General features: G+C 41.1%; 1 protein-coding gene across 2 annotated transcripts in view; it reads left to right on the top strand.

Annotated features, from left to right (window-relative positions):
• BTAF1 (B-TFIID TATA-box binding protein associated factor 1) overlaps positions 1–27397 on the top strand; it is a 71754-nt gene extending 44357 nt beyond the window's left edge. For both annotated transcript variants that reach the window (XM_066621901.1, XM_066621902.1), the window contains 15 exons: positions 458–659; positions 4328–4476; positions 12020–12172; positions 12505–12626; positions 12711–12878; positions 13059–13136; positions 13218–13347; positions 14396–14537; positions 14672–14802; positions 16472–16597; positions 19019–19171; positions 20987–21198; positions 23779–23938; positions 25306–25476; positions 25809–27397. In XM_066621901.1, coding sequence (XP_066477998.1) covers positions 458–659; positions 4328–4476; positions 12020–12172; positions 12505–12626; positions 12711–12878; positions 13059–13136; positions 13218–13347; positions 14396–14537; positions 14672–14802; positions 16472–16597; positions 19019–19171; positions 20987–21198; positions 23779–23938; positions 25306–25476; positions 25809–25958 — 2247 coding nt within the window. In that variant the 3' untranslated portion in view covers positions 25959–27397. The remainder of the gene's footprint in view (positions 1–457; positions 660–4327; positions 4477–12019; positions 12173–12504; positions 12627–12710; positions 12879–13058; positions 13137–13217; positions 13348–14395; positions 14538–14671; positions 14803–16471; positions 16598–19018; positions 19172–20986; positions 21199–23778; positions 23939–25305; positions 25477–25808) is intronic.
• The last annotated feature ends 292 nt before the right edge of the window (positions 27398–27689 follow it).

The raw sequence follows: 27689 nt of genomic DNA, 5'->3' as shown, positions 1-27689 counted from the left end.
CAGCTCTCACCATTACCATAAGATTGTGATGTAAAAGCTGCAAATACTACTTTCTGCAACCATGTTCAAAAAGTGGCTTTCAGTGGGATGAGAGCTGCTTAGTACAAATACTGGCTATTATTTTACCAGATGATCTAAGAAGGGTGTTCCTAGTGAAACTATGGCAATGCCTTTAAAAATAAGAAACAAAGCATTCAACTGCTGAGCACCAAATTTGCAAAAATAAGGTTTTCATTTGTTTTCTTATTATAAAATATACATTATTTTGGCTCATTTTCTCTGATATTAAAGAATGTATGTTCTAGATAAAGGTAGTGTAGAGACTAATAATTGTGTGCTATGCTGTAATGAAGAACTCTGACATTATGTGGGTTAATAGTTATTTTTAAGAAACTCAGTAGCTGCTTTTAAATAGGTTTTGGTATGTCTACAATTGAAATATTATTTATTGTTGCAGCTGATACAGCACTTGCCTTATCTTTGTATGTGCCTTCAACATCCCAACACAGCCGTAAGACACATGGCTGCTCGTTGTGTAGGTGTAATGAGCAAAATAGCTACCATAGAAACTATGCACATTTTTTTGGAAAAGGTTCTTCCGTGGCTGGGAGCAATAGATGACAGTACAAAACAAGAAGGTGCAATTGAAGCTCTTGCTTGTATCCTTTCCTGATTTAATACATTAGTAATTTTGCCTTAACTGCCTAATATTCTCCAATCATAGGAATAGTAAGAAAACTTCATAAGTGTTATCTACCCTAGGGGTAAACAAAAAGAAAATGTTACATGCTGCACCAGAAACTTATTAGAGCAGAGTTCCTTGTTTCTGACTGGCATGATTTGAGTGATCACTGTGATTCCAGACTTGGTAACATAAAGGGAGCTATGATAAAGTCATGCTATGATTCTACATCAAGAAATCTGGATTGTCTGGTGTGCTCCCTGGGGCATTTGGTGGGCCGCTGTGAGATACAGGAAGCTGGACTAGATGGGCCTATGGCCTGATCCAGTGGGGCTGTTCTTATGTTCTTAAATATTCCAGAAACCTCACTCTATCCTAGCAAGTTCAATTCGGATAGTGAGAAGATATCCTTTTCTTGGCTGATAGATGAGTATGTGTTCTCTGGCCCCTAGAGCAGGGGTCTCCATACCCTGGCCCAGGGGCCAGATGCAGCCCACGGCCAGCCTCTTGTCCCATGAAAGCCTCTGGCCCATCTAGAGTGAGTGATAGAATTGAACTTGCTAGGAGCAACTTGCTCTGGTTGCATCTGGAGGGTGTTCTAAGGGCCAGAGAGTTTGAATGAATGAACCCATTCATTCATTAATTCACTCATCTAAGTTCCATCTCTAATTTATTTATATAAATTTTATATTTACTTTTTTTCCCAGCCCTCAGCACCGTGCCAGATATTTGATGTGGCCCTCTGGCCAAAATGTTTGCATACCCCTGCCCTAGAGGAACATAGTCTAAAGCTTTCTGTTGCAAAGTGTGCTGCTTAAGCTTAATACTATGACTTTGCCCACTGCTTTGATACTTTTAAAAATTGACAAGTTAATTCAATTGACCAAGATTGTGCTGCGCTGGAAGCAAACTGTAAGATTCTCTGACCTTTAGGAGCACCTAAAGGGGTTGAAATAACTTAGTGTGCAAGTTGAAGTCTATGTGACATTTTGAATCCCAATCACTATCTGAATAATTGTATGCCCTGTTATATTTGCAAGTTACATGACATATAGCAGCAATAATCTACTTCTTGCAGAAACAGTGAACTTAGGGTCAAATCCTATCCAATTTTCCAGTGCTAGTGCAGCTGTGCCAATGGAGCATGCACTGCATCCTGTGATGGAGAAGCAGTTGCGGAGGCCTCCTCAAGGTATGAGAACATTTGTCCCTTATCTCAGGGTGGCATTGCAGCTGCACCAATGTTGGAAAGTTGGATGGAATTGGGCCCTTAGTCTGAGATACCATATATACTCGTGTATAAGGTGAAAAAAATCTTAAAATTGGCCCTGAAAACATGGGTTGACTTATACATAGGTCAGTGCGATGAATGAAGCTTCTAGGAGTAGCTGCTTGATGAGGTGGGGATGGGACTGGGCTGAGAAGCAGGATGTGGAGGGGTGGAAGGAAAAGGAGCAATTTTACTTACCAGTAGTTCTGAGGCAGCAAGAGAAAGCAAGTTAAAAAGTAGCTATTTTAGCTTCTCCAGGCAGGAAGAGAAGGCGCTTATGGGAATTGTAGTCTGTATGAGGGCTGCAGCACAAAGTCTCCTAACAACTCCCCAAAAGCACCTTCATCTCCCTTCCTGTCTGGAGAAGGTAAAATGATTACTTTTTTCCTTTTTGGTTTTATGCTACTGCTTCAGAACAGTTCCTGATAAGTCATTTTCAAATAATTTCACACACTCCAAAGTTTTACCCCCACCTTATCTTAGGACCATAGAAAACTCCATGATTTTTGGTTCAGAACCTGCCCCTGGCTTATCTGTGACGTTGACTTATACTCAAGTATCTGTGGTATGTTATCGCCATTGGAAAGAGTATTTGTTTATCCTGAAAATGCCCTGAGTGATGCTTACAGTTCCACCACATAGCGATGTTTCTTTCAAGTTGATCTGGGGACAGGAACACTCTAGGCAGTCGCATCTATTACCCAGTGTTCCAGAAGGCTGTGCAGCAGGATGTCCATGTAGGTGCGACTACCCAGAGCATCCCTGTGCCCAGATCAACTTGAAAGAAACACTGTGATGTGATGAAACATTAAGTGCTGCTCACAGAGGGAGGGCTTCTTCCAAACCCTAGTTTCAGCCCATGGGCCAGGGTTTGAAGAGCCCTGGTTTATTGTAACAATTTATTTCCAACTGAAGACCAACTAGATTCAGCTAACCCCCTATTAGGTTTCAGCTTTTAAAAACTTTGTTGTACTGAAAGGACTTTGAGTGTTTAACCTCGGCCTAAATTTTCTTCTTCCTGCATCTTTGTCCTTGATTTTTCTTTTTTACCCTTACTCTTTTTCTTTAAACATTCTGTTCTTCAGTGTCTCTCTAAATCATTCCATATGGTTCAATTCTGCTTACCTTTCATGATCATCTTTTTAATTTCATCCCTTACTTTGCCTGTTTCTTGCCTAGTATGCTGCCAGCAAGCATTTGGTTATGTTTCCAGAATTAGATGCATCTGCTCTTGTGCCCTCTGCCATTTTCTGTGGTTATTTAGAAGGTTATGGATCTAAATATACATGTTTCTGTTGCTAAATGTGAATATTGAGAGCCGGTGTGATATAGTGGATAAAATTGGAGCAGGGGAGGGGAGGCACTTCATATGCAAGCCCAAGTTCCTTGGAGGAAAGATTGAATAAAAATGTAATAAAGAGTTAAAATATGTGGTACAAGAAAAGAAAAATTGATTTCTGTACCAACTGATGCTTGTAGGGAAGGGAGGCATAAAAGAACAGATCTCTGTAGATTAGGGAGAAGCACAATAGCAAAGAACCTTTTTCTAATGCTGTGTTCTAAAAGGGTGTTGCTGTGATAGGACAGTAGACTTAAGGTCCTCAATAAGCTTAACAGTTAAATGGGAATTTCCTTGATGCCAGTTGAATACTTTGACTACCTCATGCTGACCAACTCAGGGCCCAGTCCTATCCAACTTTCCAGCTCTGGTGTAGCCACAATGCAGCCCCATGGTCAGAGAGAACATGTTCCCATACCTTAAGAAGGCCCCGGTGTCTGCCCCTCCAGCACAGGATGCAGTGTACATCCTACTGGCACAATAGCACCAGCACTGGAAAATTGGATAGGATTGGGTTCTCAGTTAGTAAAGGAGTTAGTCAGTTTATATTTCATGGCAAAATAACTTTTATGTGGTTTCTTTGGTACTGCTTGCATCTAACAACATCTACATCTCTGCAGTATAAAAAATTTTTAGTTGAGGAAAGAAGTGGAATGACTTGCCCTATAAAGAGGATCACTCTAGTTCTGACACTTTCCCTTCTTAAAAAGTGAATTTTCCATTTAATATTTTAAAAATAGCATGCTCTCATCTTTTAAATTCTACCTCATTTTAATGTGTTTTCTTAGCATTTGGCAGGGCTGAGCTGCAGGGTTTTATATATTGCTTGACCTCCATCCTGAACAGATAATAAAAAATGTTCTTGCATTAACTTAATGAGTCTTGTTTAGATGCATCTTTGGTTTAAGATCGTCTTGGAATGAGATGATGACAAGAAATAAGACTTGATATAAATTCAACAGTAAGCCTGAAATGCTGTTGGAGTTGAAATGACTTCAAAACTGTTGCGAAAGAAGTTCCTTAATTATGTATTCAGCTGTAATGGAGCAACTAGATGTTGGAATCATCCCCTATATAGTCCTCCTTGTGGTTCCAGTTCTGGGCAGAATGAGTGATCAGACGGACTGTGTGCGTTTCATGGCCACTCAGTGCTTCGCAACGTTAATTAGGTTAATGCCTCTTGAGGTAAGTCAGTTTGAATTCCAAATGTGTATATTCTGTTTTCTGCAACTCCTGGATTCTAAAATTGTGGGACTCTTGTTTATGAAAATTTGAGCAGTCTGCTGTACAGAATTTTGAGCAACCATTAATATGTGGGAAGGTGGATGTTCACTTTGTCTCAGGAGCACATTTGTTCATGGTCTCAGGACAAGAAAGAAAAATTCATGATCAGAAACTCTACAAGCAGCAACTGAAAGAAAGATGGCCTTTCCTTATCTGTCCTTTAGGCCAGTGCTTCCCCCCTCTGCCTTGGTCCTGCATAGCCTTCATCTGGTCAGAACAGTTGACTAGTACTGGGTTCAGTGGGTGGTTGGTGTGAATTGTTCCCAGGCAAGAGAGTGTGAGGGAAACATTCCTGCTAGAATTTATTTAGCATTTATTTACTACAGACCCCTATACACAGCGGTAGACTACACACAGTCGCATGCAAAAGCCTCTTGCACTTACAACTCCAAGATGGTGGTGGTGAGGCTAGGGCAGGAGTGCCCAAACACCAGCCCTGGGGCCACATGCGGCCCTCAAGGCCTCTCACTGCGGCCCTCAGGGAGCCCTCAGTCTCCAGTGAGCCTCTGGCCCTCCAGAGACTTGCTGGAGCCCACACTGGCCTGAAGCAACTGCTCTCAGCGTAAGGGTGACTGTTTGATCTCTTGCGTAAGCTGTGGGATGAGGGCTTCCTCCACTGCTTACTGTTTCACGTCTGTGATGCAATAGCAGAAGCAAAGGAAAGGCTGGCCTTGCTTTGTGTAAGGCCTTTTATAGGCCTTGAGCTATTGTAAGACCATCATGCATTCATATAAATTCATCTTTAATATATTTATTTATGTAAACTTATGTAAATTTATTCAAGTTTTAAATGTAAATTAATTCTTTTTTTCCCCGGCCCCCGACACAGTGTCAGAGAGATGATGTGGCCCTCCTGCCAAAAACTTTGGACACCCCTGGGCTAGGGCAGTAGTTCCCAACCTGGCGTATCTGAACCCCAAGGGTAAACAAGTCCTTAAGCAGACAGGTTGTGCCCCAGAATGCCTTGCAGGGCCAGCAAAGCAGAGAGAAAGACAGGTAGCTGTCACCGAAACCCCCACCAACGGCTAGTTTTTGGTCATCAGTGTATTATCAGTTATGGAGCAGTGGTTGAAAGCAGCATGGTAAAAAAGCCAAAACATAATGTGAAAGTGATCAGTCGCCTAGAAGTTCTCAGGACATATCTAACACTTTGGTGTAAAACAATGAAAAGGCAATCTTCAGTTCTTCAAACAGGTAAAAAGAGAAGAGACTGTGATGAATACTTGAGTATGGTTTTCATATGTAGAAGGTGAAGGCTTTCCTAAGTCCAGTGTGTGGGGAAATACTATCCAATGGTTGCATGTAACCTTCTTTACTTTTGTGACATTTAAAAAACAAAACACGACAGCTGTACAAATAGACTTTTGCACCGGCTCTGTAGCCCCTTTCTCTTATGCCTTTATAAAAAATAAATACTGTAGTAAGCTGAATGCACTTCCAAATTTATGACTATATCTTACATAAGTTGAACACAATTTCAAAAATCTATGTTCCTCAAAACAAGCTCAAGGATCACACTGAACAATTGTTGGGTATAAAATATGTTTGTGTTATTGGGCCATTTATTTACAGTTACTACATATGAAGCCTCCCTGGGCCTCAGAAGGTTTTCCCCAGAAAACCAGAAGTGACCTTCTGAGGACTCCTGAAGGCCTTGGAAGGCATTATGATGAGGCCTGGGGAGGCTATGTGTGGCCTCCTCGGGCCTCAGAATACCCTCTGGAGGCAGCTGGAGTGTAGCTCCCATCAGGCTGACCCCACAGGTTCGGGACCAGCGGATAATCAGATCTGCGATTCCTGAATTCACGGGCAAAGAGGGCCCACTGTATAAACTTTTTGCTCTTATGAGGAGTACATTTTATGGAAATACTCTGCTGAGGAGTATGCAAGTGAATAAAAAGAACCACACAAGGCTAAGGCAGTGGTTCTCAAACTCTGGGAGAGTTTGAGAGCCAATAAGTCTTTGCAGGGGCAGGGGGAGGAGGCAGCGGTGCAATCCCCAGGATTGCGCTGCTCAGGGAGCTGCAGGGGCTTAGGTGTACTTACCCAAGCTTCCTGCAGCCTCCCTGGAGTGCGGGGACCTCTGGCAGGGGTTCCCGCAGCAGGGAAAGTGGATGCAGAGCGATCACACCCGTCCCTGCTTAAGTGGAAGTGGCCCCTGCAGTCCTGGGGATTGCACCGCTGCCTTCCCCCTCCTCTAGGCTGCCCCTGCCCCTTAAGGGGGCAGAGACCAGGGCCCTCAGTTTGAAAAGCACTGGGCTAAGGGAGTAGCGCAGAAAGAACACATTTGAACTGAGGCACCCTGAATACTCCCAACAAATCTTATAGAGAATGTTTTGCTTGATCTTAGCCAAAAGGCCAAGAAGCGATGTTGTTATTACAGATGCAGTTCTAGTTGAAGTCACTAGGTCTGCTAGTTTTAAGAAAGAAGAGAACTGGCCTGTATTGGATTTATAGCTTCTTTTTATTTATGCCACTTGTTCACACTGGTCATGAACAGATTATTATTAGTAATAATAATTCTGCTAATTTTCCCCTGCTAACTGGGTAAAAGGCATTTTTTCAAGTGGCTGCTCTTTTATTTAGCAGGGGAAGAGTAATTGACCCACCTCATCCCAGCAGTGTGTTTCTAGTGGCTGTCTGCTGGTATTCTTTTGCATCCTTTTAGATTGTGAGCCCTTTTGGGACAGGGAGCCACTAGTTGTTTGATTTTTCTTTGTCAACTGCTTTGTGAACTTTTAGTTGAAAAGCAGTATATAAATATTGTTAATAAGTACTAGTAGTATTGATCACATAATTATCATTTAATATTTATACTGTACTGCTTTTCAACAAAGTTCTCAAAGTAGTTTTCATATCACATGCATAAAAAGATGATTCCTTGCTACCAAACTGAAAAAAAGACACAAAGGAAGGCAACAGCACTGAGAGGAATTCTATGCTGCAGTGAATAGGGATGGTTGCTCTCTCCCTGCAGAAAACCACCGCGTTGCCCAGTTAGCAGGGCAGTCTCAATTGAGTTTGTATGTAGTGACAGTCATCAGGCACTATTTGCTTCATGTGTTTCAATACCCTTATTTTTCAAACAATATCATTCATTAGAACCTGGAATTGTATGATCTTTATTGAATGGTTAAGGATTGCTGTACAGGTTGAGTCTCTGTATTCACGAGGTTTCTGTTCCCTGAACTCATGTGAATGGCAAAAATCGCATTAAAGCAAATCCATTTAAAAAGCAATGTCCCTTTGCTAGATGGTTTAAAAACAGCCTTGCTTACCTTTGTGATGTAAGACAGAGGCATTAGGCAGATAATCCATCCATCAGTCTCTGTTCAGGCGCTTAGAAAGGCTTTACTCCAAGCCAGCGACCCTTCCCTTCACTCAGAGCACAGCACTGGGAAAGAATGCATGGTGATTATCATTCTTTCACATGCTTGGAGGAAGGGAGGGGTCACTTGCCTTGGAGTGAAGCTGTTCTTCACTCCAAGGAAAATTGCCAAGGAAAACTTTTTTCCTTTAATTTAAAGGACTCTTCTCATTGTGTTGAGATAAAATCGTAAGTGAAAAATACATGGATAATTTAGGTTATACCTGTAAACCTTGGAGCAGTGTTATATTGCAACAATAAAAAATTCTGAGTTTTTGGATTGAGAACAAGTTTGCAAAAAAAACAACCCCAGAATGTAATTTCATCCAGATTGCTAAAAATGATTCTTATGATGTCCAATGCTTACACTCGAACATAAGAAGCGTATCAAAAGAGTAGTATTTATTTGATAAGGCATAGCGAATATAGCAAAGGGTGTAAAGTTAGATGATGGTATCAAGTAATGCATTAAATTTTCACTGTATACTATAAACAAGGCTCTTCATTAATAAATGAAGCATCTGAATTATTAATGAGAAACTATATCTGAGCCCTTTCTTGGAAGAACCGAGTATCATCTTCTTTCTTCAATGTGACATCCTTGAATGATATGTAGTTTGTGCAAGTTGTTTTAACATGGTCAAATGTTTAATACTATATTATTATTATTATTAACAGTATTTTTATACTGCTTTTCAACTAAAAGTTCACAAAGAGGTTTACAGAGAAAAATCAAATAACTAAATGGCTCCCTGTCCCAAAAGGGCTCACAATCTAAAAAGATGCAAATGAATACCAGCAGACAGGCACTAGAACAGACAGTGCTGGGGTGAGGTGGGCCAGTTACTCTCCCCCTGCTAAAAAAAAAGGAGCACCCACTTGAAAAAGTGCCTCTTACCCAATTAGCAGGGGTTACTATAATGTTGGAGTAGACCATTGCGGTATGTTTTTCCTTCCATCTTCTGACAGAGGTCGGGCCTGTTCTTCAAAATATTTATAGCCTACCTATTAGCTTCCTGGCATAATTTAAAGTTTAGGTATTAATATATGAAGCCTTAAACAATCTAGCACTGTTTCTCAAACTGTGGGTTGGGACCCACTAGGTGGATTGCTAGCCAATTTCAGGTGGGTCCCCATTCATTTCAATATTTTATTTTTAATATATTAGACTTGATGCTACAATGGTATGTGATTGCATTTGGGGAAATGTTACAGTTCTGTGCTTTCAACAGGCTACTATGTATATGCTTTTACCAATGATAGTAAATGGGACTTACTCCTAGGTAAGAGTGAGTAGGATTGCAGCCTAGGATTGTTAAAAATTTTCCTGCTTGATGATGTCTCTTCTGGTCATGACACTTCCAGTGGGCTCTGACAGAGACACGGGGTTTCTGCAGTGTTTTAGGATTCAGTAGGCCAAGAGTTGCATTTGCCTCCTGGCAAATCTTAGTGAACAAGAAGTACATATGGTAAAAGTGATGCTTCCTAAATGCTAGGCCAATAGTTGTCAAACTTTTAGCGCTAGGACCCACTTTTTAGAATGAGAATCTAAATGAGAATGAGAATCTAAAAAGTGGGTCCTAGTGCTAAAAGTTTGACAACTATTGGCCTAGCATTTAGGAAGCATCAATGCAAAGTGAAAGTGAAAGACTGCAAAGTGAAAGAATGCAAGTGAAGCCTTTCCAAATATCTGAAGAAAGAATGATTAATTCTGCCTGAGGAAGTCTGCCTGATGCTTCTGTTGTGCATTATAAAGGTCAGCAAGGCTGTTTTTAAATCGCTGAGCAAAAGGACATTGTTTTTTAAATGGATTTCCTTTAACATTTTTTGGTACTTTTGTGGATTTTTGGTATCCGCGTGGGTGGTGGAAACGGAACCCTCATGGATACCAAGACTCAACCTGTATGTTTCCCCTATTCACTCCTACCTTCATCCTTCTTTCCTTATAAGAACATAAGAACAGCCCAACTGGATCAGGCCATAGGCCCATCTAGTCCAGCTTCCTGTAACTCACAGCGGCCCACCAAATGCCCCAGGGAGCACACCAGATAACAAGAGACCTCATTCTGGTGCCCTCCCTTGCATCTGGCATTCTGACATAGCCCATTTCTAAAATCAGGAGGTTGCACATACACGTCATGGCTTGTAACCCGTAATGGATTTTTCCTCCAGAAACTTGTCCAATCCCCTTTTAAACGTGTCCAGGCTAGACGCCATCACCACATCCTGTGGCAAGGATTTCCACAGACCAACCACACGCTGAGTAAAGAAATATTTTCTTTTGTCTGTCCTAACTCTCCCAACACTCAATTTTAGCAGATGTCCCCTGGTTCTGGTGTCATGTGAGAGTGTAAAGAGCATCTCTCTATCCACTTTGTCCATCCCCTGCATAATTTTGTATGTCTCAATCATGTCCCCCCTCAGGCGCCTCTTTTCTAGGCTGAAGAGGCCCGAACGCCGTAGCCTTTCCTCATAAGGAGGGTGCCCCAGCCCCATAATCATCTTAGTCGCTCTCTTTTGCACCTTTTCCATTTCCACTATGTCTTTTTTGAGATGTGGCAACCAGAACTGGACACAATACTCCAGGTGTGGCCTTACCATAGATTTGTACAACGGCATTATAATATTAGCCGTTTTGTTCTCAATACCTTTTCTAATGATCCCAAGCATAGAATTGGCCTTCTTTACTGCCACAGCACATTGAGTCGACACTTGCATTGAGCTGTCCACCACCACCCCAAGATTTCTCTCCTGATCTGTCACAGACAGCTCAGAACCCATCAGCCTATATGTGAAGTTTTGATTTTTTGCCCCAATGTGCATGACTTTACACTTACTGACATTGAAGTGCATCTACCATTTTGCTGCCCATTCTGCCAGTCTGGAGAGATCCTTCTGGAGCTCCTCACAGTCACTTCTGGTCTTCACCACTCGGAAAAGTTTGGTGTCGCCTGCAAACTTTGCAACCTCACTGCTCAACCCTGTCTCCAGGTCATTTATGAAGAGGTTGAAAAGCACCGGTCCCAGGACAGATCCTTGGGGCACACTGTTTTTCACTTCTCTCCATTGTGAAAATTGCCCATTGACACCCATTCTGTGTTTCCTGGCCTTCAACCAGCTCTCAATCCATGAGAGGACCTTTTCCTCTAATTCCCTGACTGTGGAGTTTTTTTAGTAGCCTTTGGTAAGGGACTGTGTCGAACGCCTTCTGAAAGTCCTGATGTATCATGTCTACAGGTTCTCCCACATCCACATGCCTGTTGACCTTTTCAAAGAATTCTATAAGGTTTGTGAGGCAAGACTTACCCTTACAGAAGCCATGCTGACTCTCCCTCAGCAAGGCCTGTATGTGTTTTGAGATCCTACCTTTGATGAGGCATTCCACCATCTTACCCGGTATAGATGTTAAGCTGACCGGCCTGTAGTTTCCCGGGTCCCTCCTCTTTCCCATTTTAAAGATAGGCGTGACATTTGCTATCCTCCAATCTTCTGGCACCGTGGCCATTTTGAGGGACAAGTTGCATGTCTTAGTCAAGAGATCAGCAACTTTATTTTTCAATTCCTTAATAACTCTTGGGTGGATGCCATCAGGGCCCGGTGACTTATTGATCTTTAATTTATCAATGAGGTCTGAAACATCTTCTCTTTTAACCTCTGATTTAATTCCTCAGTCAGGAGGGGCAATCGGGCAGTGGTATCTGCCCGAGGTCTTCTGCCGTGAAGACAGATGCAAAGAACTCATTTAATTTCTCTGCCATTTCGAAGTCTCCTTTTATCTCCCTTTTCCCTCCCTCACCATCCAGAGGGCCAACCGCTTCTCTGGTGGGTTTCCTGCTTCTAACATTTGTGAAAACATCCAGATTGTAAGTTCCTTGGAGCAGGGACCTGTCCCTTCATTCTGTTTAGTGTTGTGTACACCGATGATATGGAAATACATTTTTTCCAGTATTAGTTTTCTTTTTAAGCATCAGTAGTAGTATCTGGTAGAACATTACATGTGATTTAAATGAATCTGCTAGGAAATCTTAGATTTTGCTTCCTTCCCAAAGTATGCAAGAAATATTTTTCCTGTTTCAGGCTGGCATTCCAGATCCACCAAACATGTCTGAAGACTTGATCAAAATTAAAGCCAAGGAGCGCCACTTTCTGGAGCAACTATTGGATGGGAAAAAACTAGAAAATTATACAATTCCAGTTCCCATTAAAGCAGAACTCAGGAAATATCAGCAGGTACTTTTTTCTTTAAAGGAAGTTCTGTTAGCTTACTGAGACTGTTAAGATATCCATCATATCACCTGAAAAATCACTTTATGGAAGGACTTCAGATTTGTAGTCTTCTATCCATTGCTTCTGTTCATGATTTTTATAGAGAGATTGAGAGTTCTTTCTGATTATGTATCTCTTTGAAAGTAGAGTTACAGACTTATCTCTGAAAGAGAGTCCTGACTGGGAGCAGGGGACCAGCTTTTACTTGTAGTAAAATCTTTCTCTAGGTAGAGAAGCCTCAACTCTACTCTTGTTTTCTTGTGCTTAGCAAACTGTTTTTCTTTTCACAATTACAGGAAGGTGTGAATTGGTTGGCATTTCTTAATAAATACAAACTTCATGGTATCCTCTGTGATGATATGGGCTTAGGAAAAACCTTGCAGTCAATTTGTATTCTTGCAGGAGATCACTATCTCAGGTAACTTTGACCATCAGCAAGAGTATATTCTGCTTCAAAGCTTTTGGCTTGCATCTCTTGTAATGTGGGTTTTGTTGTCTAAAGGGCCCAGGAATATGAAAAAACTAAGATGTCAGATAGCATTCCACTCCCATCTTTAGTGGTATGCCCTCCCACACTTACAGGACATTGGGTGGATGAAGTGGGCAAATTTTGTTCCAAAGAGTATCTCAATCCTTTGCATTATACTGGTCCTCCCACAGAAAGAGCAAGGTAAGCAATTTATCATTGAAGCCTCTTATTTTAAGATTTGCCTTGAAGTTGCATCTCCTGTTGAGATGTGAAAATATAGAAATTAGTCTTCAGCTTAAACAAATAACAAAGCTGTGCTTTAGAGAGATTTTTTCATTCCGTATCTAAAGACTGAATTTGTTTATACCTTTTCCTCTTAAGGTTGCAACATAATGTAAAAAGGCACAACCTAATTGTAGCTTCCTATGATGTTGTGAGAAATGACATTGATTTCTTCAGGTAAGAACTGTTCTTCCTCCTTATTCAGTATATCATTTGTTTTAAAAACATTAATTTGATTAGTTGTGTTTTCTTTTCTAGAAATATTAAATTTAACTACTGCATTCTTGATGAAGGCCATGTCATCAAAAATGGAAAAACAAAATTGTCCAAAGCAATAAAGCAGTTGACTGCCAATTATAGAATAATACTATCTGGGACGCCAATTCAGGTAATTCAGATCTCTGTTCAAAAGCAATAGGAGTAGAAATAGAATATAACTTTAAAAAAAAACTGGTTGGTTCTGACTTATTGGTTGCATATGGTGGGGAAGAGGGATTGCACCTACCCATCATGCATGTCTGTATATCTGTTTTGCCTGTCTCCCACTCATTTGACATCAGAGCAGTGGGGACATACAGGAGAGCCTTTTCTGTTCAGCCCCCTCCTTGTGGAACTTGCACCTCTGGGGAATTCACTATCCTGCTTCTCTTTTTTTATGTTCTGCTGTTCCCTAAAAACCTACTTCAACATTTTTTGGGTATGTTTAAGATGTTTGGTTTGCTGATTTGATTACCGTTCTCTCTGGGTGCTGTTTTTCTGCTGTCTTGTATTTTTATTTTGTGTTTTATTGCTGCCTAATGTATTTTAAACTGTCTTGTTAGCTACTTCAAACCTCTTGTAAATGAGGTCAGATAAAAGTCGTCTTAAAAAATCTGTTCCACTTCCACATGTGCTGAATATTCACTCATGGACACTTCATTTGCCTAGTGCTTACATGCAGAAAAGTAGTATAGTCCCCTGTCAGGTTCCAATTGTTGTATAAGGTAGTGGTTCCCAAAGTGTGAATCTATGGCCTACCAGTGGGTCATGACCCAATTTTGGGTGGGTCACAAGACTGACAAGGCTGATTAGGCTATGTGCATCAAGGGTTAAACAGCCTGCCATGGGGGGGGGGTGCACTGCTGCCCACTCTCCTTTATAGCCACAAGGGCTTGAGCATCTGGTTTATGAAACTTCTTTTTAGGGGGTCCTAATGCTAAAACATTTTGAAACCACTGATATAAGGTATCGATTACAGCGTTTGAGTCTATGCACATGCCATTTTAATGTGAGGGTCCTAAGCAAACAAAGTAACAATTCATGGGCACTAATCGGGCTTGAAGGTGGAAGAAGCTATTCTGATTCCCACCATATGGTAAACTTATCAAACCTGGTCTAGCATACGTTTGTGTGTTTTTAATTAGAGTTTTTCTAACTAATATTTCTCCTGTGTTTAGAACAGTGTCTTAGAATTGTGGTCACTATTTGACTTCCTTATGCCAGGATTTTTGGGTACTGAGCGTCAGTTTGCTGCTCGCTATGGCAAGCCTATATTAGCAAGTAGAGATGCTCGAAGTTCTAGTCGAGAACAAGAGGCAGGTAAGAAGGTTTTATTTCTTTATAAAGCAGAGTTGGAAAAATCAGATGTCTTACTGTTATGCTAGTGTGTGCTATATGAATAATCCTGTTCATTTTAGTGGTACATATGTGGTTTCTCTTATGATTATTTGCAGGTGTTCTTGCAATGGAAGCATTGCATAGGCAAGTTCTTCCATTTTTGTTGAGAAGAATGAAAGAAGATGTGCTACAAGACCTTCCACCAAAAATTATTCAAGACTATTACTGTACCCTCAGTCCTCTACAGGCAAGTTCAAAGGGGCAGAATTCTTATTCTAATGCTAGCTTGGTGTTACGTTGACATTAGTAGGCAACAAACAAAGAAGCTGAGGATTTTCTCAGAATCCTAAACTTAGAATAAAATTCCCATTTTGATTGAGTGTCCTGCTTGGAAACCTATTGTTGATTTTGCACTGAAGGTAAAAGCTTAGCATGCTGACTTATGAGAAACTTCTTATGACTTCTTTGACATGACCCTTGTTGGGTCTTGGAGTGTTAGAAAAGCATTTAACTCGTACAATAAGAACATATTGGTGATAACATAAGATAATGGTGATATTAACCTGTTATCTTCTAATTCATTCACAATAGCAGTTTAGTGTTGACTTCACACTATTAAGGACCCGTAGATCTGCTTCTGCAGCAATGTGGCTTCTCCTTCACCATTGCATTTAAATCTTAAAAATAGAAAAATCCAGCAATAGTGTGATGGTTCCCAAGGGAACTGGCAGTAAGGTGACAGTGCAGACTGTTCTGGTATGGAGCAACAGCTTCTCTTTCCCTGGACCAGTGTTTCTCAATCTGTGGGTTGGGAACTGTGTATTTTCGTTTTAATTTATTAGACTTGGTGCTACCATGGCATGCGACTGCATTTGGAGAAATGGTACAGATCTGTACTTTTAACAGGCTACTATGTATATTCTTTTCACAATGATGGTCAATGGGGCTTACTCCTAGGTTAGTGCAGGTAGGATTGCAGCCTTTGGGAAGTTTGGGTAATTTTTTTTTGACAGATCAGCAACTGCTTGGAGGGGTTAGAAGGGTTTATTTTATTTTAAATACATTTTTAAACTTATTGTACACTTTTAATGTACTTGATTGTTTTTTATTTTATCATATGGGGGTGTTAAAATTTTCCTCCTTTATTATGTCACTTTTGACCATGACATCACTTCTGGTGGCTCCTGACAAATTGTCATTCTAAAAAGTGGGTGCTAGTGCTAAAACGTTTGAGAACCACTGCCCTGGAGACATCATAGCTACGTTGGCCTTTGCACAGTGCTGCAAAGAAATGAGACCCGGCGCACAGTCATAACATAAAGCATGTTTGTGCCTCCTTGTGAGCAAGCCGTGCCAGTGCAGAGGTGCACTGGAGCATGGAGGGCTGCATTCAGCCTCCATGGCAGCTTGCAGAGCGAGCCTTGCATTGGCTGATGCATTCCAGGGCAGGGGGGACTTGCGGAGGACGGCGTGGGGATGGGCAGGCAGGGCTAGGATTTGGCTCTTATGCTGGGTCCCAACCCCATTCCCAAGTAGCTGCAAGCCGCTCCACTCTCCTCGGACGTGCACCACCTCAGGAGGTGCCACAAGTCCAAGGAGACCAATAGGGGCTGCAGTGGCTTTTCCCTTACCACTGGCTGAGTCACTTTAGCACCCTATCTTGTGCTGGATACAGCGCAAGCCTCTTGGTCTGCCTGTTCCAGCACAAGATAGGGTTCTGCTGTCAGTGCACAGTGAAAAAAATTGTGACTTATTTTCAGTTGTGCACACTCATGTATGAGACGCAAACTGAAGTGATTCTTTATTGCCTGGGTTAATGTGGGAATCGACATCTACTTTGACAAAACAGAGATTACCTCTTGTAAGACAACTCTGGAGTTAATCATAGTCTAGGAACTATTCCTTTGTTTTTATAGATTCAACTTTATGAAGATTTTGCCAAATCCCGTGCCAAATGTGATGTGGAAGAAACTGTTTCAGCAGCGTCGATAACTGAGGAGACTGAAAAACCAAAGCTTAAAGCCACAGGACACGTATTCCAGGTTGAAATTCCATCATTTTTTGATGCTTTATAAATATTTTAAAAACCAGTAGATTTTTCTATAATCATTCAAGCTGAAGTGTGATCAGGTGCTGAATGATAGTGGTGGTTGGTTGCTTCAGTACTGCAGTTATAAATTGAAGCAAAGCAAAATGGGTTGTCTTGTTGCATTTACACTTTTTTTTGTTAAATGATACTTTATAATTTTTAAAGAAATGTTAGGCAGTGTATTTAGGTTTTAATCAAAGTAGGTCTTCTCCCTTATGTGTGTCGTATTAAATGAGTAGCTAGATAAAGGAAGAAGTCTGTGCTATTTCTCTGCTGTCAGATATTGATTTTAGTGGTATTTTACAATATAATTTTAGATTTATGTGAACTACCTTAAGCTCATGCAGAGGTGGGATATAAATATCTGACTTAAATCAATACTGCTGATTTCAGGTGTACTATAAGACATTTCTTGTCAAATTGTTCATGGTGGAGTTGCCAGGAACAGATTTAGTTTGGCTGTTAAAATGAGATAAAATGAACATAAGAACATAAGAACAGCCCCACTGGATCAGGCCCTAGGCTCATCTAGTCCAGCTTCCTGTATCTCACAGCGGCCCACCAAATGCCCCAGGGAGCACACCAGATAACAAGAGACCTCATCCTGGTGCCCTCCCTTGCATCTGGCATAGCCCATTTCTAAAATCAGCAGGTTGCACATACACATCATGGCTTGTAACCCGTAATGGATTTTTCCTCCAGAAACTTGTCCAATCCCCTTTTAAATGCATCCAGGCCAGACACACTGGCAACATCCTGTGGCAAGGAGTTCCACAGACCGACCACACGCAGAGTAAAGAAATATTTTCTCTTGTCCTAACTCTCCCAACACTCAATTTTAGCGGATTTCCCCTCGTTCTGGTGTTATGTGAGAGTGTAAAGAGCATCTCTCTATCCACTCTGTCCATCCCCTGCATAATTTTATATGTCTCAATCATGTCCCCCCTCAGGCGTCTCTTTTCTAGGCTGAAGAGGCCCAAACGCCATAACCTTTCCTCATAAGGAAGGTGCCCCAGCCCCGTAATCATCTTAGCCGCTCTCTTTTGCATCTTTTCCATTTCCACTATGTCTTTTTTGAGATGCGGCAACCAGAACTGGACACAATACTCCAGGTGTGGCCTTACCATAGATTTGTACAATGGCATTATAATATTAGCCGTTTTGTTCTCAATATCTTTTCTAATGATCCCGAGCATACAATTGGCCTTCTTTACTGCCACAGCACATTGAGTCGACACTTTCATCGACCTGTCCACCACCACCCCAAGATCTCTCTCCTGATCTGTCACAGACAGCTCAGAACCCATCAGCCTATATGTGAAGTTTTGATTTTTTGCCCCAATGTGCATGACCTTACACTTACTGACATTGAAGTGCATCTGCCATTTTGCTGCCCATTCTGCCAGTCTGGAAAGATCCTTCTGGAGCTCCTCATAATTAAACACACAGGTTTAATTACAGTGGTGCCTCGCATAACGAATGTCCCGCGCAGCGAAAAACTCGCATAACGAAAGAGTTTTTCGATTGAGCTTTCGATTGAGTTTGAAAAACTCGCATAACGAAAATTTCTGGCCTTGCTTCGCATAACGAAAAAATTTTTAGGTCCGTGCTTCGCATAACGAAAACTTTTTAGGTCCGTGCTTCGCATAACGAATTTTTTAAAAATTAAAAATTTCGTGTATGCTTCAAATTTTAGAAATCCTCTGTACAGTATGTATGCCTTTAAAGAGCACGTAATAAACACTTTGTAAACCAAATTTGACTTCGTTTTGACCTTTTTTGCCCATAGGAACGCAAAAATTAGATTTCAATGCATTCCTATGGGAAAACGTGATTCGCGCAACGAAAATTTCGCATAACGAAAGGATTCGCGGAACGGATTAATTTCGTTATGCGAGGCACCACTGTATTTTTATCCTTAATAGATATAGTATTCAACTTGGGACTATGAGAGAGTGTTTACTAGAGTGCTGCACCAGAACCCATTGGACTTACAGATTGAGTAGTATGGCCAAAACAACTCAGGATGAACTGGAAACAGATTATTCAGACGTTGCAAATAATCTTTTGTTCAAGTTGCATTGAGCACACTGCTGGAGTTCAGTCAGGATAACCATCCCATGAATAAACTTTACTGTTCCAAAAACTTCTCATTAAAACTATGGACCACATACATATTTGGTCTTTCAGAGTGCAACTGTCAGGCAGTGATTAGCATTATTCATAGATAAGATGAGCATAACATCCATCTTTTTCCAGTAACATTTTCACACTGTAAAATGTCTGTAAACAGTAAACTAAATTCTGCCACATGTAAATATATTGTTAGTAACTTACTGTATAGCTTAATCTCTTCCTTGGTTTTCTTTTTAAGGCATTACAGTATCTCAGAAAACTGTGCAACCATCCAGCATTAGTTTTAACTGCTCATCATCCAGAACACAAGAGAATCACAGAGAAACTTGCAGCTGATAATTCTTCCCTCCGCGACATCCAGCATGCACCAAAACTCTCTGCTTTGAAACAGGTAGACAAAGCCTGAACTGCCTATCCAGAGCAGCGGTCTCCAAACTTGTGACTGCTGTGCCAGGAAAAAGCAGTCCCTGTTTGGGCCCATTCTTACTGTTCCGCTGCTCTGTGTGGAAGAAGCCCACCTGATTGCTGTAATGCAACACTCTTGGCCAGCAATTTTCAACCTTTTTCATTTCAGGGCACACTGACAAGGTGCTAAAATTGTCAAGGATAGCTTTTTGATCAGCCTTTTGATCACTGACAAGGCACACCATGCTGCTGGTGGGGGGGGGGCATTAGTGCCCAATGGCACTAATAATAAATTATTCTTCCCCAAATTCCCATGGCACACCAGTGTGCCACTGCTCACTGGTTGAAAATCGCTGCTGTATGCAATCATGTCTGTAGCCCACTGCCCCAGCTGGCTTCACACCTATACTTCCGGCTAGATGTGACTGCCTGGAGCGGCCATTTTCAACCATTTTGCTGGTGTGCTGTGAATGGTCTACAGGTGTGCCACAGGAGAGTCATTTATTAGTAGTCCTATTGGGGGATGTGAGCACCCTAGAGTAATCTAGAATAATCAGCAGTACATTCCTTTCTTTTTTTGTCACTTTTCCGTAATCTCTGTAAAGTATGGAACAAAGGAAAGGAAAGGAGGAAAAGGAAAAAATCATGAGTTTTCATTTCTAAATAAATTAGAAATACCAAGTACTCAGCAATTGCAAAATACTCTATGGAAAACTAAATATACAGTCCTTGCGGACATGTATTTATGAAATATATAAATCCTATAATAATTATTAACACGACTGCACAAATGCAGTTCCTGTTCTGTTGCAATCTTGGATGATTTTCTTCTATGAAAACAAATTCACTTCTTGCTCTACAGCAGGGGTGCCCAAACCCCAACCCTGGGGCCACTTGCAGCCCTCGAGGGCTCTCAATGTGGCCCTCAGGGAGCCCCCAGTCTCCAATGAGCCTGTGGCCCTCCAGAGATTTGTTGGAGCCCACACTGGCCTGATGCAACTGCTCTTAGCATGAGGGCGACTGTTTGACCTCTCGTGTGAGCTGTGGGATGAGGGCTTTCTCCACTACTAGCGGTTTCACATCTGTGATGCGGCAGCAAATGAAAGGCCAGCCTTGCTTTGTGCAAGGCCTTTTATAGGCCTTGAGCTATTGCAAGACCTTCATTCATTCATATAAGTTCATCTTTAATGTATTCATTTATGTAACTTATGTAAATTTATTCAAATTTTAAATGTAAATTAATTCTTTTTCCCCGGCCCCCACACAGTGGCAGAGAGATGATCTGGCCCTCCTGCCAAAAACTTTGGACACCCTTGCTCTACAGGATATCTGTGTTGTATCTGTTTCAGTATAAGCCTTTAAAATTTCAAGTAGGTTTTACCCCACAGTGCAATACTTTGAAAAATAAAAAGATACTATACTCCATTCAGTGTAGCACTCTTACCTTCTGTTAGAAAGCATGCATCCATCTTTCAGTGGGTTAAGCATCCATTTTTTATAATTGAAGACCCAGTTCAACCCAACGTTTCAGTGCTGATGCAGCCATGCGAAAGGGGCATGTGCTGCATCCTGCAGTTGGGCAGCAGTCATGGAGGCCTCCTCAAAGTAAGGGAATGTTTGTTCATTGAGGCTGCATTGGTGCTGGAAAATTGGATAGGATTGAGCTCTGAGTCTTCTTATACAAAGTCAAGTATAGTTCTATCTTGTTCATGGTTTAGTGTTGTGGATGACATCTACCTAGTATTATTGATGGGACTAAGTTCAAGTGGTTAACAGAATGCTCTATTTTTGGTCTTTTAAGTTGCTACTAGATTGTGGCTTGGGAAATGGTGGTTCACCAGAAAATGGAACGGAAACCATTGTTGCCCAGCACAGGATCCTTATCTTCTGCCAGCTCAAGAGCATGCTGGATATAGTAGAAAATGACCTTCTCAAGCCTCATTTGCCATCTGTTACCTATCTGCGATTAGATGGCAGCATACCTGCTGGGCAGAGACATTCCATTGTTTCACGGTAAGTTCTGTCCTTAGATCACTGCTATAAAGCGAAGGCATTCTTGCGTTTGGATTACTTACTGTTTTACCAAAAGGCATGGAGTCTTGTGGTTAATTTCTGTCCATGTAACAGTAAATGTTAGCATCTACTGTAAGGTTGTTGTATAATTTGTGCTCTGTATTTTAAGATTAAAAAATGAGCAAATGTGTATGTGTGTCAAGGCTCTGGAAGCAGAGACTATAGCAAGGGGCATAGAACTTGGCTTCCTGAGAATCTTAGTGCTTTGTCTTTTTCAAAAACCTGTTTCTCGTCCTCTTGGTGTTGGAAGTGAATGGATAAGTGTTCATGTTGTTCCTCCTACAACTGGCAGAACATACAAATTAGAAGGAATTATATAAATGGTGTGATTTATAGAGGACAACATTTCAGCCTTTCTGGCAGTTTTAATTTTTTGTAGTAAAGGTATACAGAGCTTTGCGTAGGGGATTGTGTAGAAGTCAAGGTAGAAGTCAATTTATTTCAAATTAGTATTCATGTTCTTTTAGCCTCATTTGCAAAGGGTTTCCAAAATGTTACTTGTTGATGGTGGTTTTTAGGTTGCTAGTGAATGTGGTTATGAAAGTGGAAGTTGTAACAAGTATAGCTAACAGCATCATCATCAACAACAAAGTATGCCCAGAGCAGGGTTATACCAAACATTTTCATCATGCTGTCCTTATCCAGTGGGGCAAAGCTCTACAAGCCTTCTTCCTTGCCAAAAGAGTTCCTTACTGTTTAAATAATACAGATTTGGTTTTGCTGATTACTTGACTTCAGGGCCTTTAGGATACCATGTTGTCGTCCTTTCTGGCCCCACCAGTGCCACACAAGTACCCTTGCAATTCCTTAGAACATACGTATTTTCAAGAGACAAGATGTTTTGAGTTGGTGCTTACTTCTTATATGATCAGTCTGGTTCCCTGCCTCAGCAGTGCGACCCAGTTATTCTAGCATGGGAGAGAGAAGGTAAAGGGACTGGCATGCATTAGGAGGCCAGGTGGCTGCTGTAGTGTGTGCTGCTCTAGTCCATGGATCTTTCATACTGCTGCATGCAAGACTTACTAGTAAGCCAGTTTGACTTTAGGATGTGTGGTCTGGGTGGGGAGTCTAAAAGTCTGGCCAGAGTGAGAATTTCTGGGCTATAAGTTAGAGCCTTATTCAAATATTGACCAGTACTTTCATGCCTGGCCTCCCTTCTGTCTTGTAATGTATATTATTGTAAGATAATTTTTCATTGGTTATAGGCCAGGCGTCTGTCACCAGTTCACAGGGTTAAGAAGGAATTTTAGTGGAGTCCCTAACTGGGAGCAGGGTCCCTAACTGGGAGCAGGGTTTAGTGGAGTCCCTAACTGGGAGCAGGGAGCAAAATATGTGTGCATATTTTGAACTTGCAGCATAGAAGAGTAGTTTGGAGAACTGACTGTGGTTCCCTGGTGGAGGCAGCATTCTATACAGATGGGTTAGCCACTCACCCAATCATGAAGCAGGGCCAGTTAGAACTAATGACTCCACGTGCTTAGCTCATGGCTTCCTGGATCAGTCTTGCCTTGCACAGAGGACAGGTGCTAGTAGAGTGGTTCTGGATAAAGTTTGAAGAATTTTGCTTTCTGCTTCCTCACAAAAGGTTCTTTATATAGGGATGTACCCTTTAAGGATTGGGAGGGCAGGGAATGAATTTTTTTGTGGCAGCAAGTTCTGTGTTGATGTTGCTGGGGGCAATTAAGTAAATTGCAGCAGAGGATAGACAGAGGCCTCTAGCTGTGACTGCCTTTGTTTTTACTGCTGTTTTGCCAGCAGAGGAGAGTGGTGTCTTAAAGCTGACATGACTGCTTTCCTTGCCAAAGTACTAGGCATGCTGATACCCAGCAGGGTTAAAGCCTGGTCCGCACTGCTTAGCAGTGGCAGCAGGTGATGGGGCCATCAGCAAGCCCCCCCCCCCCCGCCGCACACACACCTAGCCAGTGCACAGTTTGGCATAAGCTAGAGGTTGGACAGTGCTAAAGTAGAATGCTGAGAAGCCCCAAGTCTGCCCAATGGCAAAGACTATCTCTTAGATGATACTGCAGAGTATGGTCATCATTTTGGTGCTTTTTCCTTTGGCTGTGCTTTGGAATGCTAACAGTAACAGTCACTGCGGAGTTGGTTTTAACTTTCATCTGTGTTCATGAACTGTGAGGTAAAAAGAAAACCATGGTTTCTGATACAGGCTCAGACTTCATCTCTGAGTAGAAGGGACCCATATGCAGGAGTGGATGCAAGGAGACTGTTGCCTTACAATTACAAAATGCTGGTTTTCCTCAGAGGCCAATTAACCCTACTCAGGGGCATAAGGGGCAAGTCTCCATCTTGGGAACTGCTATGCCTGCCACAATCCTGGGTTGAAGATGGCAAGTAGAACTGGCTCACTCTGGCAGCTATCCTAAGTTGGTATTCCTTCCTGCCTGCCCAGCCCTAAAAAGGGGCTTGGGGGTACCAGTCATTCATTCTAAAATTTGTGGAAGCTATACGCAATAAAGCTGTGGCCTGTCTGTATTCAAAATATCTGCTTTTCATACACAGGTTTAACAATGACCCATCCATAGATGTCCTTTTGCTTACCACTCATGTTGGTGGATTGGGGTTAAATTTAACTGGAGCTGATACAGTGGTATTTGTAGAACATGACTGGAATCCAATGAAGGACTTGCAGGCAATGGATCGAGCACATCGCATAGGACAGGTAATCAACAGTTAGGATTCAGGAACAATTAAAACCGCTTGAACAATACAAAAAATGAGAGCTAACGCAAAGAAAAACTCTAATTTTATTTCATTCTTGGTTTTCTCAGCTTGTGCACATTTTGGTTGTGCCTGTCTTAAGTTTATGCCCTGTGCAAATGGGGATGTTTCCAGTACATCATTGAGGCCTTTCACTAACCATCAGAATGGTCTCTGGAACCTGTATGGAATAGCCTCTGATATAAAATGACTAATAACAATTACTTCTGTATTCCTTTTAGAGGTCCATGTTAAACTTTCAGTAATTATCCTCTCTCCATACCCTTACCTTACCCTCCCCAAAGGAACAGTGATGGTATTCTCAGGACATAGTAAAACTTGTTTGTACTGTTCAGAACCTGAAAGCAACACAAAAAATCCTTGACTAGCCAAGAATGCATGCATTTGTTTTTATATTACTACCACTGTGGTGGTAATTCATAACCTGATCCTTGTTTCAGGTTGTGGAACAAATGTTCCAGTGGTGTAGACAGCTTTATGGCTGTTGCAACCACATTAGTGTCAGCAAGTGCATCCTGACTGCCATTACCCCTGCTAACTAGTAAGAGGCACTTTTTCAAATGGGTGCTCCTCTTTTATTCAGCAGGGGGAGAGTAACTAGCCCACCTCCCCCCAGCAGTGTCTTTTCTAGTGGGTGTCTGCTGGTGTTCTTTTGCATATTTTTAGATTGTGAGCCCTTTTGGAACAGGGAGCCATTAGTTGTTTGGTTTTTTTTCTGTAAACCGCTTTAGGAACTTTTTGTTAAAAAGCAGTATATAAATAGTTATTATTATTATTATCATGAGTTACTAGGTCCACTTAGTGATAGATAGTGTATGCTGCCACCAGTGGTAAAATTGTACAGGATCCAGAGGAAGGCGGGGAGGGGGTGGCAGTGGCTGGGTATAATGGGGTGCAACAAGGTCAGGAAGGAGGACAGATCAGGCCTGGGAAGGGGACAGGTTTAAGGGCAGCAGTACGCACTAAAACCGAACCCCCTTCCCAGGCCTGATCTGCCTTCACTGGTCAACATGGACTTTTGCCAGCGATATCGCTGGTGCAGGTCTAAGTTCAACCATGTCAGCAGCAGGGCTTACCCAGGGGAAGGGAATACATGTTCTCTTTACCAAGGAGGCCTCAAAATGCTGAAACTCCCCTGCAGGATACAGCAGATACCGCTACATTGCCGTGTGCAGTTAGGTAGGATTGGACAGTGTAGGTTTTTCATATTCATCAGCTCCTATGTTCCCTCTTGCCATATGGAATATTCCTATGACTGGCTTCTGGGTGTGTGACTTGTTGCTTATAAACATGAACTGTGTCTTGCAGAAACGAGTTGTTAATGTTTATCGCCTGATAACAAGAGGAACCTTGGAAGAAAAAATAATGGGTCTGCAGAAGTTCAAAATGAATATAGCAAATACAGTGATTAGTCAAGAGAATACTAGTTTACAAAGCATGGGGACAGATCAGCTTCTTGATCTCTTCACTCTTGACAAGGTAAAGAATAGTTCATTTCTTATCTGAAGATGAGCACCTAATGCTGCAGTAATGGTGGTTATGCTTTTGAACAATTGTTAAATAAGTTTTTAAATAGAATTGTAGATTCTTCTTTCTAATCTAAACCTTCCGTTAAGGTTTTACTTATCTTGACTCGTAGTATGCAGTTACCAGTTTTTAAAAAGAATTTTTAACAGTTTTTAAACAATTTTTAACAACAAATTCCTTGTTGATATTCATGTACATAATTCCAGGCTTTTAAAATAAATCAAATTTTGTGTGTGTGTTTTTATTTTCTCCTCTTCCACCCCTCCCGCTCGGATTCCTTGAAGGATGGAAAGACTGAAAAATTGGATGCTGCCACTTCTGCCTCTGGAAAAGCAACTATGAAGTCGGTTCTTGAAAATCTTGGTGAACTTTGGGATCAAGAACAGTATGACTCTGAATATAGTCTTGAAAAGTTTATGCATTCACTCAAATAACTATTCTTAATATAATGGCTGCCAGCTCACATTGTCAGCTGATATTCAGCAGATTTCAAAGCATTTATAGTAGACTCTAGAATAACATGTAAATACATGTATTAAATACAAGAATTGGAGAGAAGGCTGGCATTTTGAATGGAGCCACCTACTTTACTTTGGGATAGTTAAGTCTTAAATACTTGCATTGTACAAAACCTTTTCATGTAAACTTACTGTGAGGTAGTTTTGAATTCCCAGACTAGCTACAGATTCGTATTTGATAGAAAAATAAACTAACAGGTTTTGCACATGTGAATAAGTGTTCTCTTTTGACATAAGATGGTCTCTTCCACTTTTCTGAATCCGTAGTAATTTGTATACCTTGTATGAGTACTTCACCTAACTGGTTGTATATCTTTCTTTAAAGCTAGCTTGCTTTAATGGTACAATTAGTAAGAAAATAACTTAGAATAATGTTTGGTTCAGATCACTTCAGAATGTACATTGACATAACAGTGGCAAAACCTACCAATCTGGAATAATACTGTTCCCACCTTTATATATTGAAGTATGTGGTGCTCTTCAGTCTCCTGACATCATTTTGAGAGCAGTTGACTTTTTAATAGGAATTACCAATAATGGCTCACTTTGGGCCATTTCCTCATCCTGTTTAGAGGGTGCAATTTTTAAATTTATACATGTGTGTGTATATATAGTGTGTGTATGTATGTGTATATATGTACAGCTACAGTATACCGCAGTTCAGATATCAAATGTATGCAGTTGGTTTCAATCCTATATATTTTTTGTAACTAAAAGAGCAAATATATAAACAGAGCTTTTCGAGAAGTAGATCTTATTACATTGAGAATTCATGCTGGAAACGATGTCTCTTATGCACTAGTGCATTAAACTCTTAAATGGGAGGGGGGAATGCTTTTTTAAGAAATCTAGATATGACTACGTCTGCTTAGAAATGCCTGCTGCATCAGAGGAAATGGAGCATATGAACTGAAATCATGTAATAGACGTTCTAGAAGGCTTTAATAACAATAGTTGTACATTAAAGTGTCTTATAAAAGGGAGTCAGTAGTGACATGCGTCTGTGCATAGATGTGCATGTATGTTCCAGATGTGTACACAATTTTCTGAATATATTAAGGGCAATCTACATAAGCGGTCTGAAAATATACATAGGATATATGTATAGATGTCATATTTAGGGTTTTTGGCTTGCTGTGCACGTTGGCATCAAAGCTTGAATAGCCATGAGACCTCAACAATGTAAAGTATTCGATTTTTTTCTAAAGAAAAGAATGTTGGCTTATGGAGCAGGATTGTTTTGATCACTCCAACATGTATAAACATGTCAGACTTTGGTAGATAGATATGCTACCATATTGTACCATTAAACTAGCATTCCGTGAAAAGTAAAAAATAAAAAAGCCAAGTTGGCATTAAGCAGCCCATTGTATGTTCTCATGTTCTTCATCTCTACTCAAACACAACAGCTGCATGGGGTTGGAGAAAAAAAATATTCCTCTAATGAATATTTCAGTGGAGGAAACAGCTGGTTCTGTGACAGTAAACACTTCACAGCTTGCATGATCTGGTTTTTTACTGCACATTCAACAAAAAGCTTGTAATGGCACACATTTATCCTAACACATGGATCTTTCACTGCCGTAGCAGAGGATTTTCATGTCTGATCATAGTATACATCCCCTCCTTGTTGGCTAGCACAGTCTT

Source organism: Tiliqua scincoides, chromosome 3 (assembly GCF_035046505.1).
Source record: "Tiliqua scincoides isolate rTilSci1 chromosome 3, rTilSci1.hap2, whole genome shotgun sequence".
NCBI lineage: Eukaryota > Metazoa > Chordata > Lepidosauria > Squamata > Scincidae > Tiliqua > Tiliqua scincoides.
Note: the sequence above shows the minus strand (reverse complement) of the source record. Positions and strands in the feature narration are given on the sequence as shown.